This window comes from Caretta caretta, chromosome 22 (genome assembly GCF_965140235.1).
Source record: "Caretta caretta isolate rCarCar2 chromosome 22, rCarCar1.hap1, whole genome shotgun sequence".
Lineage (NCBI taxonomy): Eukaryota > Metazoa > Chordata > Testudines > Cheloniidae > Caretta > Caretta caretta.
In genome coordinates, this window is record NC_134227.1 from 13,953,516 (window position 1) to 13,975,650 (window position 22,135).

General features: G+C 46.0%; 2 protein-coding genes across 4 annotated transcripts in view; one reads left to right on the forward strand and one right to left on the reverse strand.

The window, feature by feature from the left end:
* The window catches only part of JAM3 (junctional adhesion molecule 3), a 42,304-nt gene extending 23,870 nt beyond the window's left edge, over positions 1–18,434 (forward strand). The window contains exons 2-9 of one of the 2 annotated variants that reach the window (XM_048827551.2): positions 8,693–8,758; positions 10,093–10,206; positions 10,880–11,032; positions 11,258–11,460; positions 12,210–12,309; positions 13,241–13,370; positions 14,782–14,836; positions 15,879–18,434. In XM_048827551.2, coding sequence (XP_048683508.1) covers positions 8,693–8,758; positions 10,093–10,206; positions 10,880–11,032; positions 11,258–11,460; positions 12,210–12,309; positions 13,241–13,370; positions 14,782–14,836; positions 15,879–15,917 — 860 coding nt within the window. In that variant the 3' untranslated portion in view covers positions 15,918–18,434. Of the gene's footprint in view, positions 1–8,692; positions 8,759–10,092; positions 10,207–10,879; positions 11,033–11,257; positions 11,461–12,209; positions 12,310–13,240; positions 13,371–14,781; positions 14,837–15,661 lie in introns of both variants that reach the window. The other variant, XM_048827552.2, reaches the window with a different exon arrangement.
* Positions 18,435–20,723: 2,289 nt separating this feature from the next.
* Positions 20,724–22,135, reverse strand: part of NCAPD3 (non-SMC condensin II complex subunit D3) — a 47,977-nt gene continuing 46,565 nt past the window's right edge. For both annotated transcript variants that reach the window (XM_048827177.2, XM_048827176.2), the window contains exons 33-35: positions 21,806–21,880; positions 21,641–21,701; positions 20,724–21,544 (exon numbers count right to left, since the gene is read on the reverse strand). In XM_048827177.2, coding sequence (XP_048683134.1) covers positions 21,433–21,544; positions 21,641–21,701; positions 21,806–21,880 — 248 coding nt within the window. In that variant the 3' untranslated portion in view covers positions 20,724–21,432. The remainder of the gene's footprint in view (positions 21,545–21,640; positions 21,702–21,805; positions 21,881–22,135) is intronic.

Genomic DNA, 22,135 nt, shown 5'->3' on the forward strand with positions numbered 1-22,135 from the left:
GGGTCAGGTACCACCATTTACATTATGTTTGTACAGTGTCACACAATGGGCCCCATGTCTATGCGCTACTGTAATACAAATGGTCAGTAATAATAAACTGGTGACATCTGATCACTGGATACAGAAGGAGAGCATGAATCATAAGCCAATAAAGAGACAATGCTTGTAGAATAGCACAAATCACGTGGAGAATGAGAGGAAAGGCAGCAGAAGGGTAGGGAGAAGGAAGGGGAAAAAAAACCATCAACGCATGTGGGGAAAGCCCGTTAGACCTCCCTGCATCATTCCATTTGCAATCCCTCTTGTTAATTACTCTTCATGTTTCCTGCCTGTGCCAACATGTCTCTTTTGTTCGTAGGAGTCTGTCGGGGACTTGGTTTCCTTTTTAAAGTCGCAGCACAAATGTGTATCTAAAATAAGTGGTGGTGTTTTATGTAGCTGGTAAAAATAAAAGCCTCCCAGCGTAGGCATCTATGACAGCACAGAGGATTTATGGCTGGTTGGAGTGTTTTCCAGTGCCACTTGGATGCCCGTGGGAGGAGAGCCTTTTATAACGGTTATCGGCTCCCACACAGACCAGGCCCCGGGTCCAGACTGTTGCTTAATTTGGACATGAATGCTGAGAGGCTTTTGTTTGTCAGTCTTTGGCTACGCATCTTCATTGTTCCCCAGCCTGCCCCGGAGCCAGTCTTGACTGTGTCCTCAGCCAAGAGCCGACACAGATCCCTGGACCTGGCAGTACACATGTGGCTCTGCTTGGCCCTTTGACAACCTCCTTTTCCAGCTAACCCTCGGATCAGCTGTGCGCCTGCCACGTGGATGCCACAGTGAATGTATCACTGACCCACTTGGGCCTGGAGCAGGATTTGGCCCTTAGACCTTCAGTGCTAAAAGCACAAAAGAGCTAATGGATTGAGGATGGGATTTTCAGATGAGCCTACAGGAGTTAGGCACCAAAGGCCTAATTGATGAAGGCCTGTAAGCACCTAAAGATGCTGATAGAAGCTTTAAAAAAAAAAATCCCATAGGTGCCTAAGTGAGTTAGGCACATAAATCCAATTAAAGACATTAGGTGCTAGGTGCCTAAGTCCCTTGTAAACCCAGTAGGCACCAGTCTGCACCTTTGTAAATTTGGTCCCTGTCTCTAACTCTGAATGGGAGCTAGCACTTAACTCCCTTGGGCTCATTCAGAATTCCAGCCTAAGGCCATTAGTTGGAAGCAGTAGCCGGCTCACAAACCTCTGATGTGGACCAGCCGGGAGAGGGAGACAGAGCACCCCACTTTCCTAGTGCATTGGTGATGATGCAGGTGTAACTGAAAGCCACAATCAGGTTGTGAAAAGCAGGGCTCTTGAGAACTGCACAACCGACACCATGTGGGAGAATTGGCTAATGGGTATTCTGGGTGTAGCGCAAGGATAAGATTGCAATGGGATGCTTTGACTTCCTTTAATAAACCCAGCTCTATCCATGCTTGAGTTCCTTTGAACTTCTGGGAAAGGCAAAAGTATCAAAGATCTTTGGATCCATCTAATTATGTCCTGGCCTTTTGATTACTTTGTACTTATTTAGCACTTCCTATCTATGGATTCCCAAGCCTTTTACAAAGGTGACTGAGTATCATTATCCCTGTTTTTCAGATGGAAAAACTGAAGCACAGAGTAAGTAAGGGCCTGATTTTTTGAGGTGCAGAAAGTCAAATTCCTTTGAAAATTAGGCCCTCAATTCACTCAGGATCAGTTAGGAACAGAAAGCAGCTCTCCAAAGTCTTGTTCCCTTCCCCTGTCCACTAGTCATTGCTGCTTTCCCTACTCTGCTAGCTCTCCCCCACCAGACAAGTTGACCGACAAAAATGGGAACTGTTACGCTTCTTGCAGGCACACAGTTAGCATGTTTTTGGCGTGACAGGGATCAGCACGGGGTTCAGCTAGGCTGCCCTAGCTGTCGCCCTTTGCAGTAGGTTGACATAGGTGTTTGCTTTCTCCAGTGCGCCATCTTTACTGTAGGGTGCTTCTCAAAATTGGCAGTCCAGCATGTTGACACACACAGCATTCAGCTGCCATGCATCTAGGGCCTAAAAGCATATCATTCACTCTCACTCAGCAGCACTCTTGCTACATGAAGTAATAGCCAGGAGAGTAACAATGCATAATAAGTGTGTGGTTTGTAATAGGATTCTCACACGCCTTAGATGCATGCTGAATTGCACAACCAAAGACTTTGTGGTGATGGGGAGAGCCCAGGGTAATGGACAATGGACCTCCCTCTTGCTTTTTGGGGGGCGGGGGCGTATGTATAAGAAAGAGTTAACTCACCGCTGGTGTGTCCCCAAATGGCTGGGCATAGTGTAGGAGCTCTTTCCTTGTCTAATGCCCCTCCTGACCGCCGTGTTGCCTTTAGTGGTCTCTCCTCTCATGACTTGGCCCACCAGCCAGGTCTCTCTAAAGTTTCTCCCCTGCCAGGGTGTCCGTGTCCCAAATGGACAGTGTCGCATGCAACACTGGTCATCAGTCTGCCATCTTGCACCCCTCCAAGGCTCCTCCCCTGTCCCACTGTTCTGGACTCAGGGCTTCTCTCTGCCGTCTTTCAGCCAGACTCCAAAGTGAAACACAAACCACAACAAAAGCAGCTTCTGTCCCCTACCTTGGGCTTAAACTTTTTATCCATGCTGGAGCCTCCCCAGGTCTATGCTGCTGCAGGACGCTGACTCTCAGGGGCTATCACCGCAGAGTTGTGTCCCTAATCTAGACCCTCATCTCCCGTGTGCCCCCAGGTCTGTCAGCCTGTGGGTTGCCTTCTCTCATGCACACTGCAGGAGTCTCCTTCACCCCTGCTACCTTCTCCCGTTTGGGGCAAGGGTATCAACTCCCTGCTACTCAGAGAGAGACTGCTTCTCCCTACCCACACCTGCTGCTCTGGGCTTCCTCTCTTTATAGAACCCAGCCAGCTCCTTCCCCAGCTGGGACTCATCTTTAATGAGGCCTGGCCTGGCCCTCCAGGCGCTACCAGGTGTGCTAATTGGCCTCTCAGGCCCTCATTAACCCTTTTGTTGCCGGCATGGGGTACATATTCCACCACGGTGTATTTTATAAAAAAGATAAATGAATGTATCAACTAACTATAAATTTGGTAACAATCAATCACTCTGTTGGACACCCCGCTCCTCCCTCCCCCTCCCCGCTTCAGCCATCACACATCAAAGCTCGGTTTGAGGCAACAACTTGATTGGGAATCTTTACCAGCCCTGTTGTTTAATTCCGAGAGAAGTTAGCTTACAATGCCTGTGACCCAAGAACCTCTTAATGCCAGCTGAGAAGGGAGTCCAGGTATCTCCTGAGTCTGGTAGGTACGTTCTGGTTCATCAAAAAATGTCATGTGAGATCTCAAATGAAAACTCGCGGAGCGGTTGTGGGATACAAATTTTGTATTCGTGCAGGGCTGTATTTATACGGGCTGGATCTCCTTAGCCAAAATAAGAGCAGAAATACGCTGCAGGCACTGCCCTGTATAGAGTTCTGGTGGCATTTGGGCTTCAACCGTGGGTCTCTCTGGGCCCCCCCAGTTCACGATGTGCCCAGCCAGCGCTGCACCTGCTGGCATTGTTGCAGCTTGTCCGCATGAGGTGTGCAGAGGGCTCTGGGGGCGGGATGCATGCCAGTGCAGATAAGAGTCCCGGGGGCACAAGCCTTGTTACGCTACTCACCTCGTGGATTGAAGGCTCCGGTGAGATTTCAATAACGCACCCTCACTGTGCTGGGGGGAGTTTCTCCCCAGCTGAGCATACACAGGCTCCTCTAAAGAGAGGGTTGTAACGCATGATCATGGAATACACCAAACAATGCACATTCCGTGGTTGCCATTAAAATAGTCAGCATTTTCCAGCAGCCGTGGTATCTGACATACCACAGCATTCCCCACTACTTAAACAGCAGCGTGTGCGAACAGCTCAGATCTTTGATTTTTAATGGCTTCTCCTGTCCCAGTAAGACTGATGCTGGTGGGGCTCATTTGCAGCCTCTCTGCTCAGTTTGCTGCTCCCTGCCTGGCTTTCCCTTCCATGCTGTGGGTTAGAGCTCCCTGGCTGCAGCCCTCTTCTGCTGCACTGTGAACAATAAATCTGCCCTCGGGTTGATTTAAGGCGGCACAGCTACACCGTGCCTACAATCCATAAACATCATAATCTGGGAACTGCAGCCAGCTTCTGTATTTTAAACCTGTTGTTGGCCTGCTTTGTGCCTGATGGGGCAACATAAATCTCTTGTTTTTAATCAGTAGGAAAGGGTGAGTAATGTTTCCAAGAGCTGAGAAAGGGTCAGCGTCATGATGTAATCCTATTGCCTGGGAAGTAATGCCAGTAGGATCTCCGCTCACTTTGAATAGCATACCACCCTTAGTTAGTGGGGTATTACCTCCACCTTCGTGTGAAACGATATACAGTATATTTTGTCCCAAACCCGATTATCTGAACCTCTGCATTACCTGAATCCCTTCCTTGTCCCCTATGTATCTCACACTGGGCGACAAGGAAGGAATTCAGGTTATGCAGAGGTTTGAATAATAGAGCAGAGACCCCAGGCCAGGACCGTGATGAGGAGGAGGAAGAGGACAAGCCAAAGGCAGCAGGGGAAGCTACCCTGGTGCTGAATGACTCCTGCCCTCTCGATTGTCTGAATAACATCTATGTCCCCTATGCTATTGGGATAATCGGGAGCATACGGTAACAGGTATTATATTAGATGTATTTCTATAGCAGTTGTCACCATTATCTGTTTGATGGGACGTTCTGGCTCTGGGAAAACTTCCTTCTTTTAAAAAAGGGCACATAGTACAAAAGATGAAAGGTTCATTTTTTCTGCAGCCGTGGATGTTTTCTCTTAACTAATGAAGGCAATGTTTGCACCCCCCTTTGATATAATTTGGGTGCATCTGTGCAGTCAGGAAAGCAAAGCTGATGAGATAGACTAGGACAGACTGGAGCACAGTTGCTGGGCAAACTGTCTTCTCTAGCACTCCAACACATCCTAGCTCTCGCCCAGAGCCCTCCTACTATTCCTGGCCCCAGGAGATGCTGCTACTTGTGGTTGTTGTTGTGCATTACTCCTTTAGGGAGTAGGGGCCTGTCTCAGATGTGATGAGCACCCGCAGCTCCCATTCGCTTCATCCCAGCCCTTCTGCAAATCAGGCTCGGGGCTTTGTTCACCAAACCCTCTCTACTATGCAAGATCAATCCAAGTCTCCAAAGATAAGACAAATGGAGTCCTGGTACACAACAGAGCCCTGGAGGAGGGTGTTCTTCACAAGGGAAGAGATCAGGAGCTGGGACAAACATTACTCTTCCTCTCCAAGCTTTGGCTCCTCCTGCCTCTCAGAATGTTATCGCCCCGTTGTGTAGGCCAGGGCTATTCAACCTAGGGCACATGTGCCAAAGGCGGCACGCAAACGGATTTTCAGTGGCACTCACGCTGCCCGGGTCCTGGCCACCGGTCCGGGGGGGCTCTGCATTTTCATTTAATTTTCAATGAAGCTTCTTAAACATTTTAAAAACCTTATTTACTTTACATACAACAATAGTTTAGTTATATATTATAGACTTATAGAAAGAGAGCTTCTAAACCCGTTAAAATGTATTCCTAGCACGCGAAACCTTAAATTAGAGTGAATAAAGGAAGAGTCGGCACACCGCTTCTGAAAGGTTGCCGACTCCTGGTGTAGGCTCACAAGAGGAAAAAGCATCTTCACCAGTTGCATCCTCATCAGTGTGTTCTGTTCCTTGGGCGTTTTGGCTAATTAGTGCTGTCCAGAAAAGACTTTTCTCTTGTAGGAGAATGTGAGTCATTAGTCAGTGTGTGTTTTTGAAAGGCAAATGCCTTTCTGCAGCAGAAGCATCGGCAAAGTGGTGACCGTGAGGAAAGGGCATGTACATCCAAGCTCCTGAGCAGTGGGGGATGGAGTTGAGGGAATGTGTGCTTTGCAGCCTGCGGGTAGGAAACCTCAATTCCAAAACAAAATGGGCCCACCGTCAACAGGGAGCCTGCTTAAAAGTGTGTCAGGGGACTTCAGAGGGATTTTCCTGAGCTTGTTGCTTGTCTTCATATGGCTGGTTACTTTAATGCTCTGGGCTTTTGTTGGGATTACTGGGATCTGCTTATGCTCCCCAGGAAGGAAAGTAAGGATCAAAACTAGATTCGCCGTGTGGGATCTTAGATGGAACAAGAAGGATCAATGCGAGAGTGAAGGGAAAGGAACATGTTACAGCTTCTGTGTGGCCTGGTTACCATTCAGCAGAGCTAAGCCTGGAAATCGCAGAACTGGTATAAATATGCTCCGCTCTCCCTCACTGCTGGCCTGCACCTGGGCTTTGCATAACTACTCCATTGCCTTCCGATGATACTAAACCAAGACTGGAGCCTCCTCTTCTACCTGCCGAGATCTAGCAAGGAAGGTGGCATTCTTCTGTGCTCCCAAAGGAGAAGTGTTTTCAGACTCAAATCCAGGCCCCCGAGGGCTAAGTGCCCACCATACTGCACTGTGATTCATTCTAACCCTGACTGACCACCTTACAGGATCAGAATGGTCACCTTCTTGTGTCAATAGTAGGCTTCTCCAAAGTGCTCTACACATGTCTCCAAATGCTGAGAGGGAGAGGAGTGCAGAGGCAAGGAGTAATTTGCCTTCGTAAGACAGTAGTTTGGCTGGGGCCTTTGCTAGTTTGCAATGTCTTGTGGCCCTCATCTGTGCAATGATTCTCCTGGAGTCATGGTCTTTAAACTTCCCCAGCCTCCCAGAGCATCTTGGTCTTTTTTGAGAAAGCTGCTTGGGGCAGGAACTATGCCCAACATGGCATTGAGCAAACTGTCAACACTTAACAAATAACGAGTCATGATAACTAGCGGGGAGAATTCCAAAAGTGGCTAAAGGGTGTAGGAGCATCAGGCCCATCAACTTTCAGTTGGTCTCATCTCTCTTAGGTGGTTTTTAAAACCCCCCCAGTCCTGCAGCAAAGGGCAAAGTTTCTTCACTGTATCCTCCTGATCCACCCAACTGTAGGAATTTTAACTTCCTTTTATAGCTGGTTGTTGATCTGAAATGTTTCCACCCGAAATACCAAGCACGTGGGAATTTCCAGGGGTTTGTCTTAATGATGAAGGCCCTTTTCCTCCTCTTCATGTCTCATTTCGAGTCCCTTTCCTGGTTTGTCTTGTCCGTTTCATCCTGGATAAAGCAGGGTCCTGATTTCTGTCCATATTAGATCACTGATGGTTTAGTTTTCATCTTCCTGACTTTGGACCTAATCCAAAGGCCACTGTCGTCCACGGGGGTGGGGGTCATCTTTCTATTGACTTCAGTGGGCTTTAGATCAGGTCTTTAATAATGAGTCTCCATGCTGGGCCCTGGTGCACTATTGCTGTAAACTATTTTGTGTGCCTTACCCCATCACTGAGAGACAGGACTATGGAATATACTCTGTGGGAGGGTATGTTTAAATGGGAGGTGATGGACCCCGCTGGTACTAGACTACTCAGCTGTAAAAATTTCTCCATGTGAGAGAGAAGGTTTGCTCAGGTGGTCACGTTTTCCTGATGGGCAGTGCGGATGCTATCTGGATGCCTCCCTCTGCCCCAGAAGAACTCTCTGGAGAGTTGCGTGGTGGTGCATGTACATGGTTTGTGCACCCCTTTGAGCCCTGCCTGGATGAAAGGCGTTATTATGCTTGGAAAGCCGTAAAAGGCTGGCTGGGTCTCAAGCAGGAGAACACTGTGAAGAGGTAAAGCTTGCAGCACTAATTGGGAACATTCAAGAGGCTGGAATAGCAGCAGCAAGAAGGGGAAACCAGGGCTGACTGAGAATGAAAACAGCCCATGGCGGACGGAGGGCTTGCTGCCTATGGTGGGTGGTATTTTCTAGAGCACTCTGCATTGGCTTATCCCTGCTCCCCGAGAAGCCAGTGGAAAAGGTGGCTTTTGATGATGGGAGCAGAATCAAGCTGCTGCTGAGAACTTTTGAACATTCCACTCAAAACTGTGAAATCCTGGCCAAACTGAAGCGATTAGGAAATTTGTTATTGACCTCGGTCAGGCCAGGAATTCCCCGAACCTGCTGAATTCCAATCCCCTAACTTTGCCCAGTTTGAGCCCTAAAGCTGCCCTTTCCCTTTTTGTCCAGCTTTCTCTTGAAACCGCCTTCTGTGGCGTATTAACCACACATTGTACATTTCTATCGTGCCTCTTAATCTGAGGGATCCCCAAAGTATAGCTAACAAATTCCAGAGTTTAGAAAGTGAATGAAATTCTTGAGATGTGTTTCCTTCCCTTTATCTCATCTGTCAAATTAATTTGAATGCCAGAGTCCTTATTTTGCAAGCCATTTTGGCCGTTTTTTGAGTGAGTGTTTGTCCACCCTCTAAACAGGAGCGCATGGCTGGAGGAAGAGTCTTTTGCTGGTATTGTGCCAGTTTGTCAATGCCTCTTTAATTGTTGCTTTTAACCTTTGGTATTTGCACTGAGATTGATTTCTAAATAAACACGAGGCTAATGGCTGGCTGGCCCAGCAGTTGAGGCCAGGGAGAGCTTTTGTTGTAGGGAAGCTGGTCCTTATTAAAGCTGGCTTGGAGGATTTCTCACCAGGGAGTAAGTTTGTAACTGTAGGATTGATGAGCTGGGCTGTTCTTATTCCCTTTTGTTTGTTTTTATAGGCTATCGAATCTTAGCCGTGGAGCTGACATCTAGCAACACCAAGCCCGTGGTGCAGGAATTCCAGCGTAAGTGCTTGCCGGTTCTGTAATGTGATCATGACGCTTCCTTGCAGCTGTAGATTTGCATCAGTCGGGAAGACTTGGCACATCTCAGGTTTTATGCTGTGTAGGGCAAGGCAGAACTAAGGCCCTGAGTTTCAGCAAAGTGCTTACGCGTGTTCTTACATCTCTCCCTGTTTAGCAAAGTAGTTAAACTGAAGGGCTCTGCTGAAGTGCCATTGGCACTTAAGCACATGCTTAAAATGTTTTACTGAAGTCTCACTAAGTGAACTCATTGGCGCTTAAGCGTGTGCCCAAGGATAAGTTTACCCTACAAGCGCTACAGTGACAGTGCTGACACTTGCTACGGCCGCAGAAGGGGATTTTCCATCCCTGTAGTAAATCCACCCCCTGGACAGGCAGCAGCTAGGTCGTTGGAAGAATTCTTCCGGCAATCTAGCGGTGTCTGTATTGGGGCTTAGATGGGCTTAATTAAGTCTCTCAGGGGTGTGAATTTTTCGCACTCCTGAGCACCGTAACTAGATGGACCTAAGTTTTAGGTGTGGATCAGACCTAAGTTATTAACTGAAGTGGGGCCTAACCAGCAGGTGAGTGCTGCATTTGAGATGTGCCGGAACACAAGTACCGATAATGCCGTAAGAGGTTGTTCTGGTTACCTAAAGAGTGCTGGGACAGTGTCTAGGAGCACACCGGCAGGACCGAAGCACTGGACTTAAGCATGCAGGAGAGAGTTGTGTTGTGAGTAAGGCAGAGGACTGGGATTTGGGAGATGTAAATCTTCTTTCTGGCCCTGGTGCAGACGCCCAGGGTAACACTGCGGAGTTGCCCCCTCTCTGAGCGTCAGGTTGCTCTTCTATAAGATGGAGATGAAAATGCCTCCTGCAGAGGGGACTGGGCTACTGAATTTACTGAGGTGGGAGATGGTGGATGAGATTGAAGCATTCTCTCGTAAATGCCAGAGTGACAGCTATAATTCAGTCATTGCTCTGGGAGACAATAATGACTCTTGCTCCATCTTGCATGCTTGTTAGCAACGAAGCCGATGTCGGCTGCCTGCACCGTGAGGGATTGTTTGCTATAAATCAGACACCGTCATGCCGACTGTATTCCTTTCTCTCAGAGGTCGCTATCTGCATTGCTATTATTTTCGCTGGCCGAGGTCCATCTTCCCCAAAGGTTCCTGGAACCCAGCGGCATTCATGTTTGTGAGGCAGATGAAAGACGGGGCCTTTGCTTTATGGGCGACATCTCCCAGTATAACAGTGTGCGAGGCAGCTCGGAGCAGAGCGAAAACACGGCTGCTCCCTGTTAATCTGTATTTGTTTTATTTCTGCTGTTAGGTGTGGAGCTGTCCTGCATCATTAAATCCACCACAACATCCAATCCCAGGATCGAGTGGAAGAAAATCAGAAACGGTGACACCTCCTATGTGTTTTTTGACAATAAAATGCAAGGTATGAAGATCTGTTGCCCTTTTGCCCCTCTCCTCTTTATAACCACAGAAACAATAAAGGCAGGGAACAAATGTGTCTGTGAAATTCAGGAATTTTGGTTCTCCTACTAATTACTTTCGAAACCTATGTTGGTCAGCCAAGGTTCAGAACTGAGTGAGGCCTGGATCCTCTTTCCCTGCTGTCAGACCTCAACTGAATGGTCAGCAATGAAGTGTCACAAAGAGCTGTAGTGAGAACAGAAGGGGAACTTTGCATCCTTTATGTGGGACCATTTATTGGGTGAAGCAAAGATGCAATTGGTGCAGGCCCCGTAAGCCTGGACCCATGGTCCTTGCATGCAGTCTCTGACGGTTCCATAGGAAACTTTGAAGATCTACCATCTTTCTAGATAAGAGCTGCTCTCCGGGGTAGTCACTGCTGTGCCACTTCCCACTTATTTGGAGGGGGTTAAGGTGGAGCAGGCTGCCCACTCCAGCACTGCCAGCTCTGGGATTTTGGAAATTCATTTTCGGGCTTTATGATTTGCAGCAGGTGTTACACTTTCCAAGTCAGATTCTTCCCCTCCCTCAGAACTACAGAGCTGTAGCCTTTAACATGCATTGGTGGAGGACACAGCTGGAAATATGGTCTCGCCTGTTCTTCATGAGTTCCTTCTCTCTCCTCCCTTCTCCAGGAGACTTCGTAACTCGTGCAGAAATTCTTAGCCGGACATCGCTGGTGATCAAAAACACCACCCGCATGGATACTGCCACCTACCGCTGTGAAGTGGCAGCACCCGACGATGCGAACATAGTAGATGAGATAAACATCCGGCTTACAGTGCAAGGTAGTGCTTCAGCTCGGGGCCCCACAGCGTGCCTTGTTGGTTTCCCAAGACAATCTGATTTTGGTGGTGGCCATCACCTCTGGAGGGGGAAGCAGCCCTGGTTATGCTGGGCTAGGGTCCTGCTGAATCGCTGTTCTGTGCTCCAAGGGGAATAGCACTGGAATAGCTGGGGTGCAGCAGGGTGCTGGGCCAGGCGATTCACATGTTTTGTGTCTCTTCTCCCAGTGAAGCCAGTCACTCCCAAGTGCAGAGTCCCTAAAGCTGTTCCGGTGGGCAAAACAGCGACCCTCCACTGCCACGAGAACGAAGGCTACCCAGAGTCCACCTACAGCTGGTACCACAACAGTGAACCCTTACCGACCGACTCCAAATCTAACCCCAAATTCCGTAATTCCTCCTTCGTCTTGAACCCTGGAACGGGCACTTTGGTAATGCTTTTATGGAAATGGCTGAGAATGCTGTTGCTGGGCTCTGTTAGGGTTGCTTTTTGCCTGCACCCAGATTATGAGTGGACTGAAGAGGAGGGAACAATTGGAACAGGTTGGGGTTCTAGCCCCCTGAGGGCCTGCAGAGTCCAACAGGAGGATGTGGGGGAAGAAGAACTCCATGGGACCAGAAGAGATGACCCCCATGTTGCAGTCTTTGCCTTTGAAAGAGAGTGGGCAGAGCAAGCTGTTGTGAGGGGGGAGGAATGGCATAGCTCCCCCCCACACTTCTCTCTCTCTGTTTCTAATCAACGTATCACCATAAAAACTCAGTGCTGTAGAAAAGGAAGAGAAGCAACCTTTCTGGCCCTGAAAGGTCTCTCTCTTGATTGCTGTATTTCCCTGGGGGAAATGTCATGGGTCCAGTTTGCAGCCTGTGTTACTGAGGGAAGTCTTTTGTAGTGAGCTCCTGCGCTATGATCTAAAAGCAGTGAACCTCTAGTTAATTTCTGGGCCTCTCTGGAGTCCGTGCAATGAGAATATCTCCAGGCTGCAGGTGTGGGGACTCCCTGCAGGTCTTTGGTGTGATCAAAAGGCAAACAAAGAAATGCCTGTGTATATTTATTTCATCCTCCTGCAGGTCCATAAGGCCTAGATCTCTGGATGTAGCGTCTAACTTGTTTGTTTGCTGTTTGTGGAAAGGTTGTGATTCCGACTCCTGTGTCTGACACGTTATGCTTCCTCCGAAACAGGTCTTCGCTGCCGTGCACAAGCGTGACACTGGCCGTTACTACTGCATAGCAACAAACGATGCCGGCTCCGCCAAGTGTGAGGAGCAGGAGATGGAAATCTGTGAGTGGCTCTGCCTACCTCTAGAAAGTGGTGGTTTATATATCAGAAGGTCTGCAGTGTTGGGGGCTGTTTTTTCTTGGTGTCTCATACAGCGTCAAGTATGTTCTTGGCTCTTCCAAAATCCCTGATAATTTCTGGAGCCACACAGATGTAGCACGGTGCTGTACAGGCGGATGAGACAGAGCCTTGGCTCCTGGCATGTGAAAGTCTTAATTACAACATAGAAAAACACAATAACAAAATGTGGGCAAGGAAAAAAGAATAGCTAAATGAAAACAGGGTAGAACTGATTGGGTCAATTAGCTTCATGATTCCTGAGGTTACTTAGCTGATTTATATATTTGATTATATTAATTATAATTAATTTTCCTACAGTAGTGCCTAAGGGCCACCTGGTGCTAGGCACTGCCCAGACCCAGAATGGCAGGCAGTCCCTGCTCTGAAGAGCATGCTGTGTAAATAGACACATCAGACACGGTGCTGGGGGAAGAGAGATAACAAGTAGAGTGATGGCAGCAAAAGGCATGTTAGTGCCATGGTTTTATTGAGGGGGTGGGTTTAGTTAGGACAGGACAAGCTAAATGGAAAGAAGAGGGAAGAGAACAGTGATGAGATGGACAGGGCAGGGCAGAAGAGGGGCCAAGGTGGTGTGAAGCTGAGATGAAGAGTCTTTGGATATGTTGATGTGGGAGCTGGAAGGTGTCATTTCCAGCTTGAGGAGACATACCCATATTAGCTCTGGCTGAGCTAGCGTGCTAAAAATAGAAGTGCAGCTGCAGGGTGAGTTGCTCGAGTAGGTACATACCTAGGGATCATGCTACTGGGTGGGTGTAATCTCAGGGGTGAAGGTTTCGTGCCAGCTAGTCTGTGTGTAGGTGGAAGGCTGGGATATCTGTGGGGATCAGTGACTGATGCCTTCTCTCCTCTCCAGATGATCTTAATATTGGTGGGATTGTTGGTGGAGTCCTAGTGGTCGTGGTGGTTCTGGTGCTGATAACGCTTGGTATCTGTTGTGCCTACAGAAGGGGTTACTTTGTGAACACCAAACAGACTGGGAAAAGGTAAGGCTAGGTTTGCAACCTTCTTTCCCACAGTCCTCTGCCTTTCCTGGCATGCAGCTCTCATAACAGGGCTTGGCACCTGCTGGCTAGAGCGTGGGTCACTTGCCTGACTTTTAAATACTACTTCCTATTTCCCCAATTAACTCTCTAGACCTGCCCAATTCCACCCAGCTCCACAGGGGCATTTTGAACGCCAATTGGCACAAAGCAGTTGGTGTGCTCACGGGCTAACCGTGGCAAGTCTCCACTCATATTTGCAACACAGGGGTCTCCTGTGACAAGAACGGCTAGAGGAAGAAGCCTTGCTCTAACATTCTGGTGCTTTGCACAGAGACAGGGGCTTAGCCCTGCTAATTCCCAACCATCCCACAGTTGTATTTATGTAGTAGCTTAGCAGATGCTTCCTGTGGTCACATGCTGCTGGCATTTAGAAGTCAGGGATTTACTGAGCACAGCTCATTGTGTAATCAGTACAAGCATCAGGACATATTCAGAAAATGTGTGAGGGAGAACAGTCCCAGGCTGGAAAGCACGTCTTAATGGGTACATCCCAGCACTTACATTTTGGATTAAAACTGCCATTTCTGAATTGATCCCATCAATGAGGGCTTGTGTTCCTGAATGGTGCGGCACATTTAAGACTGCAGCATTATGGGAGCCAAAGGGTCAAACTATAAATAGCTTCCATGATCAGAAACAGAATGACATTTTAGTTAAATATTGAGCTTCTTTTGGGGATTGTGTAACCTCGGATGGAAGCTGGATTGGCCTAGTTCAGTGCCACATTTCAGCAAGACCCTCCTCCCCGTCTGCTGGAGGCCCCAATCCCTTCATTTAAATATGATTCTAAGTGGATGCATGCTGGGGAAGCAGGACTTTAAATATGAATGTTTAGATTCCTCTGCTGGACAAAACAAGTGGAGCTTTCTTATAACCCTGTGCAATCATAAAGGATTATCAGTAAACCTGCCAGCAGGCAATGAAGGGTTTAAAATTAACTGCATAATAATTATAAAAGGAAATGATGTTACATGACCAGAAGGAGGGAGGGAGGCTGGAAAACTATTTAACTCTTTTCACAGTTACTGTGGTCAGAAGCGTAGCGTGGGTGGATACATTTGGGACCTTCCCCTCCCGGAAGAAGGGCTCCTGTACGGGTTAGTAGTTAATAGGGAAAGCCCAGCTGCTTTGAGTGGGGGAAAGGTCCAGGCCTGGCTTTAAGCAGAGCTAGCTGCTCCCAGTTCAGCTCTCATTTTGACAAAAAATACCTTTAGTTGTCCTCTTCCCCAAATATTAATACATAATTAATATAATAAAATAAAATAAACATAAAATAATAATGAACAGTTCTGCTTTGCCACCTGAAGTCCCATTATCACAGGAATCCGATCTGTTTCCCCTTATTTCGTAGCTACAAGACTCCAGCAAAACCAGATGGTGTTAACTATATCCAGACAGAGGACGAGGTAAGCTAAGGGAAGGGAAACAATTAGCACATTACATCTTTCCTTTTAGGTCTCTGAAGGGGCTGGTGCAGGGCCGCCAAGCTCAGGAATCACACACTACCTAGGGCCCATAATGACTCTCCAGAGCAGAATTTCTTCAAGCATGGGTTGGACACAACTCACGAAGTGAGGACCTAGGACTAAGAGGAAGGACAACAGCTGAGTCAGGTCCTTGAGAAAGGCTTTGTTCTTTTACACTCTCTAGAGAGTTAGGCCCCCTCCTGAGAATGGGTTATGGCTTTATTAATCACTTATATTCTATTAGTCAAGTCTGTCCAAGAGGACACCCTTACTAGGCAACTGCCTGTCTTTGGGCACTGACCCCCAGTGTATCAAATAAAGCTCTGCTCTACCTTAAGCAGCTGATTGGCTGCTCCTTTGGGATTGGCTTTCCTGGATTAAGTAGACAGTCTATACTGATGATGTACAAGACTAGCGTATTTACATCTCAGGATTTGAACATTTTCACCCATCAGGGAGAGGCGTCTCCTAAACTTATCCGCAGAGAGACTGTGAAGAAGCAGTGGGGGAAATCTTCTTCATTCCGTTGTATGGGGATCATCTATGAGATGTTAAGAGCTAGGTATTACTGGTGGACGCTTGTCCTTACCAGCTTCTATGGGATGGAATGAGATAGTGGGGCCCAGGCAGGACTGTGGGGAAAAAAAAGATTACACAAATAGCACCTGTTTTGCAAGGGTATATTTGGGTTGGGGAGAGTGGGCAAGACGACGTGCCTGGACACCATCGGGGAATGTGGCGACACACATCACTCTTTCATTGCAGGGTGACTTCAGACACAAATCGTCATTTGTTATCTGAAATGCCAAAAGGATATTGCAAAGCAGCCAGACCAAGTATGGAAATACCTCCTCCAGGAACTCAAAGCAAGAGCAAAAAGATGAACAAAGTGCACTCGGAAGAGTTTAGAAACACACAAACTTGACTTTCTTTTGCCAAAGTTAACAACGCTCACTCCAAACCAGTGTTTTTCCTCCCCCAGAGATATCACCTGGACCACTTACATCTCTCCTCCTCCTAAGGAAGAGCTGTTACCCTTTCCAAGACTGAGCATTCCCCTCCACAGCCGTAGCCTTCTGAGCTGCAGATGCTCATGGAACTGCCTTCTCCCTGTGGTGCAGATACACAGCCAGAATGTCCAAGCCAAACAGGGGAGAAGCTTTAGGTAAATGGGCATCTTGACCTGATAGAGAAATGGTGCTGATGTGGCAATAGATTCTAAATAAGATTTATCCACAAAAGGGGAGAACCTTCTGCTTAGCTTCACAATGCCTGAGCCTGGCTAGCAACCTTTATAGTTGTAACTGTACTGGGCTCTTGCCAACTTCGCAAGTGAGGGTTTCATGCCCTTCTTTGTATCATTTTATTTTTAATGGCCTGCTAGGCTGAGCTGCCAGAACTGCTATCATGTCAGTCCTGCAGAGCCCCACCTGAGCATGAGCCATGCAGGCTACTGATCTCACTAGCTGGCCCCTGTTGAGCATGTCGCATTGGCCTCAAATGTTTCATTTCTGTGGACTTTAGGAACCCCCATCAGGATTTGGTTCTGCAGGTGCAGAGCCAGAATCTGAGTCAAACCCACAGTGGTGGGTGGAGATATAGTACAAGCAACTAACTGGTTTAAATGTCGCAGCCCTTCTGCCAGCAGTGGTGAATTTTCTTTTCTCCACATGTACAGCTTCACTCCAAAAGGATTGCTTTTGTTCAGTTTTACATAAAATACTCACTGTATGCAGGCAGCTTTCAACTCTAATTTGCACAAAGCAGGCTTACCTGTTCTGGAGTTATTTTTAAGATTCTAAAACCGGAGGCCGAGACCCTTAGCATTAAGATATCCCTTTTATGAAATTTAAAGCCAAAACCACTCTCGGGGGCTGATTCCCACAATGGTACTGAGATGAATTCAAGCTTTTCTACAGACCCCATTGATTTTGTAGAATTCTGCATTCTAAATTTTTGCAAAGATGTATTTTGATTACTTCAGCGAAGGTAACATTTCTATTTAAAGTGTAAATATGTTATGCCAACAGTGTTATTTTAACGTAGCTATTTTTTTAAAAAACAAGTCCTTTTTAAACTGCAGCCAGGAGCTCAAATGCTGCTACAGCATAGCACTGTCAGAGCATATCAGTATTATTGCAGAGTGCAGCACAAACAACTTTATGAACTGCGGACAGAGAAGCAGCCTCTTTCTCCCAAGCTAGCTTCAACATTTTCCTTCCCAAGAGAGGTCTAATAGGACATGGAACATAGTCACTCAGGGATCCTTTTTGTAAGTTCAAGGCAGGAGCTATTCAATTTTATATTTCAAACGACTATTTTCTTGCAAAAGACCAATGCTTATTTGCAAGAAATATCCTGTGACGGTTTTTGAACTAAGTTCTGACTAGGTGACAGAGTGACTAATGGTTGCTGAAGATGATAAATCTCTCTGCTAGTTCTCTAAATTCATTCTAACTCTGTGGCAGCTAAACCGTCTCTTCAGAATTTTGAGATCGCATCGGAAGCGGGGAAACCAGCTCTGTGAAAGCAACGAGCTGGACACAAAAGTGCTTTCAAGCTGCTACCTTTCTTCAGCTGGTAGATGCTACCACTTTCTTGGCTTTAAGGGATCATTTAGGGTTCCCTGTTCTTCAGAAATGTACACTTGCGGCATTGGGCAAATGTTAAATATGAAATACTTAAATGCAACAGTAGAGCAGTTCTGTGCTGTGGTTGAAGAATGGTTTTTAATGTAGCATAATTTAGTGTTCTTGTATTTCAAACAAATTGAGTTGTCTTAACTTTTGATGCATACAGTATTTTGAATACTTGACAATTTGGACTGTCAGTGTTATTTTTTTCCATGTTCTGTATTAATCTGCCTTGGACTTTTCACCACCTATTAAGTGATTTTGGGGCCTTGTTGGACATGCCATTGCTTCATTTATTTAAACATAGTCCACTTTCTCCTTTTGCTATCATAGATGGAGGTAAAGATGGGGTGTGCTACCCAGAGGGTACTGACACCTTGCAATTGATTTACGGTTACCTTTAAGATGTGCTCTTCACCCACAACTAGGTATTCCTGTACACTGGTTGCATGTTGTCCTGTAGTCAGCATGACAATAGCATACTTTAAGACGCTCCTTTACCCTCCAGTTTTATCCACTACTCCTTTTCTATGCTGCTTATAGAACATTAAGATGGGGAGAAAGGAAAAAGCTGACAGAGTCAAGCTAGCTTCTGGCACTGTGGGGAGCACTGTCTGACACTTGACCTTCTGCTGAAGTCAGGATTTCTCAGCTTGCATATTTTTGCATGGTGAAGAATAGAGATTTATTTTTCAGATCTAAAAATGTGACAGTGGCATCTCTACCGGGATGAAGGGCCACCTTTCCCCCACCCCCAAGACTTAACTCGTCAGATTTGATTTACAGAACTTGCTGTAAATAGTTTAATCTATAGGTTTGTACTAATGTATTACATTTAACTTTGCCAAGAATGTTTTACATACATATCAAGGTATTAAAGCATCCTTGTGTTGTTTTTTTTTAAATTCATATTTATTCCTAATCTGTGTTTGCTTTGAATTCAATGTAATGGGTGAAAGATTTCTTCAGTTTTCTGACAGATTGTTTGTTTACTTCAGTTGGTGACTTACAAAGAACTAAACTGGTGTTACAAAACACATGTAAATACTTACATCAAATTGGTTTATTGTGGGCAGTTCTTCAACCCCCATTTCTTCTCGAGAAGAGATGGATCCTTGCCTGATGGGCTATACCCGTTTCTGTTCATGGACAAGACAATTCAAGAAAACCTCTGAATAGCTTTATATTTGAACTAGACTTAGTATAATGACCAATTCACTGATGTCTTTCTGTTTAATATGCCTAGTTAATTGGGGTGGAGGGATGTAAGTAGGATGGAATGAAAAAGGAGGTGGTCATAGTTAGCCATTCCTCCATTCAAAACCACTTGAACTAACCCTGTACATCTTGCTACATTAATTCTGAGATTAAGATTTGACCCCACTTGAAGTTCTTTAAGAAGAATCCTAGGAGTGACTACGGTATTAGTAAAAAGAAAAGTAGTACTTGTGGCACCTTAGAGACTAACCAATTTATTTGAGCATAAGCTTTCATGAGCTACAGCTCACTTTGTCGGATGCATACTGTGGAAACTGCAGAAGACATTATATACACAGAGACCATGAAACAATACCTCCTCCCACCCCACTCTCCTGCTGGTAATAGCTTATCTAAAGTGATCACTCTCCCTACAATGTGCATGATAATCAAGGTGGGCCATTTCCAGCACAAATCCAGGTTCTCTCACCCTCCGCCCCCCCCCCCCCCCAAACTCATTCTCCTGCTGGTAACAGCCCATCCAAAGCGACCACTCTCCCCACAATGTGCACGATAATCAAGGTGGGCCATTTCCAGCACAAATGGCCCACCTTGATTATCGTGCACATTGTGGGGAGAGTGGTCGCTTTGGATAGGCTGTTACCAGCAGGAGAGTAAGTTTGTGTGTATGGGGGTGGGGAGGGGGGGTGAGAAAACCTGGATTTGTGCTGGAAATGGCCCACCTTGATTATCATGCACATTGTAGGGAGAAAGAAAAGGAGTACTTGTGGCACCTTAGAGACTAACCAATTTATTTGAGCATGAGCTTTCGTGAGCTACAGCTCACTTCATCAGATGTAAACATCTGATGAAGTGAGCTGTAGCTCACGAAAGCTCATGCTCAAATAAATTGGTTAGTCTCTAAGGTGCCACAAGTACTCCTTTTCTTTTTGCGAATACAGACTAACACGGCTGTTCCTCTGAAACCTGTCATTGTAGGGAGAGTGATCACTTTAGATAAGCTATTACCAGCAGGACAGTGGGGTGGGAGGAGGTATTGTTTCACGATCTCTGTGTGTATATAATGTCTTCCGCAGTTTCCACAGTATGCATCCGACAAAGTGAGCTGTAGCTCATGAAAGCTCATGCTCAAATAAATTGGTTAGTCTCTAAGGTGCCACAAGTACTCCTTTTCTTTTTGCGAATACAGACTAACACGGCTGTTACTCTGAACACTGTATTAGTAAGGTTAAAAATGGAAGTTGAATTTTGCCCCTCTCCCTTTTCAGTCTTTCAATTTCCTTTTGTGCTGGAGCAGCCCTTGCCTTATTAGCACAGAAATAAATGCTTACAGAGGGTTGTAGTGAAATGCATTGTCATGTAAGTTTTAGAGTTTGAGATCTACAGAACAAGTTATGTAATGCAAGGGTAGTGCAGTAGTTTTGAAGCTGAGCATTGGAAGATCTCAGTCACATATGCCTGGGCAACAAGGCGGCTGGGCTTTCGACCTTAGCTGCAGTTCCAGCATTAACACTTGTGTTTTGCATAGAGCAAAATAGGGTTTTTGTACTGAGCATTAAAATTCAACACTACTTACCCTCCTCAGTAAAATACTCAGAACCTGCTTTCGGTGAAATGAATAAGATCATGTTCAAAATCTGCTGTTCCAACAGCTGCATTGAATGTATGTGTAAGTCACACCAGCCGGCTGGTGGTAGAGGCTTTATTTGGCTGTCATATACACCAGCCCCGAGAATGGGTGATCATAAGTATTGGGACACTGCAAGCAGCTGCTCTAATGGGTGGGGATCCCACAGGAATTCAAGTATTTATATGGATGAGCACAACGGCTGTTGGGGTGACTGTCAGACCAGTAGAGCTTCAATGTAGGCATGGGAGAGACAAAAGCAGTGGGCAAGAAATAAGGTGAATGCAGTAAGGCTAGAGATTAACAGAAGAAAATAATTTGGTTTTATCAAAGCAAGAAAAGCAGAGAGGTGGGTGGAATTTGTTCTCTAAACATTTATTTTTCATAAAATTGTAACAGCTGGAAATAAGAACTTCCAAGAGTGGAAATATTCCATTTAGGAAAGAAAAGGAAGGCTATATATACATAGAATGGACCTTTCACTACACATAAATCCTTAATCACTTGCATTTATATCAGATTTGCAGGTATGACAGTGTCAAGCTATTCTAGATTTGTAGAAAATATAGAAACTAGTAATATTATGAACAGGGGACAGCATGACACCAAGGGAATGATTTAAGCCAATAGCCATTCCAGTCATGTAAGGTAACAAGCTGTGACAAACATACCAGGTTCAACCAAGCCAGCATTCCTAATGGCTGCACTTACAATGGGCGAGAGCTTATGGCCAAGACAGATTTACGTTTCAAAATGGACAAGTCATAAGTCCTGTGCAGTGAATAGTCAGCCATCACTAGATACTGCAGCTTCCTGGCACTCCCAGTTGTCCTACAGCAAAGCATGTCATTAACTGCTCCAGTTTATAAATCAAAGCAAACTTTTGTATGCGTGTGTGAATATAAACAAATAAAATAGAGGGGGATAAGGAGGGACACTTGTACACACAATGATCCATAATTATAACTGTAAAGGGAAGAGGAGTAGTTCATGGTCAACGTGATGAAGGTTCTATACAAGAGCGTTTCGGAACTACACACTGTGTGGATGGGGAAGGATCAGTTGGCTGGTTTCAGGGGAGCTTTCCGAAGGGATCTCCTTAGACTTGCAGTTGAGCTGCTTTTTCTCCTGGACGGAGATTCTACTTTCCACTGACGAGGCAGGGGCCCTCTACAGAAAGGAAACAATGACTGTTGGTTAATTTTTAAAAAAAAGACACTGGTATTAACTATAGCCACTGGTCGCCAAGACCTGGGTTGAACTTACGGCTTATCAGGTGACGTCAGACAGAGAACATCTTTTTGTTGATCTTGGGATCCTTTTTTTTCTGCAAGCGACATTTACAAGTTAAACATACACATTTTATCCTCTCTCTTTTTTTTTTTTTGGTTTGGTTTTCTTTTAAAAGTTAGGAGCATGAAAATAACTTGCCTTGAGCTGAAGCAGGTGTGCGCGTCAGGCTGATGAAACTGACCCCAGCCCCAAAGGTCAAGTTATCAACGGTCTCTGAAAAAAACACACAGATCAGCAGTCAGCTTGTAATGCAGCCATAGGGCAAGACAATCCCTTCATACCCAACTCAAACAAGCATGCATGCTTCTTTCTGGCCCACTGAACCAGATATCAGCTCATCTTTTGCATAGAATAAAGGCAATGCAATGAGATTGATCATCCTCACTGCCCACAGTCAAGTTTATACCAATTACTGATAGAACTTCTGCAAAAATTTCCTTCACACTGTGTGCCTAGGAGTAGGAACTG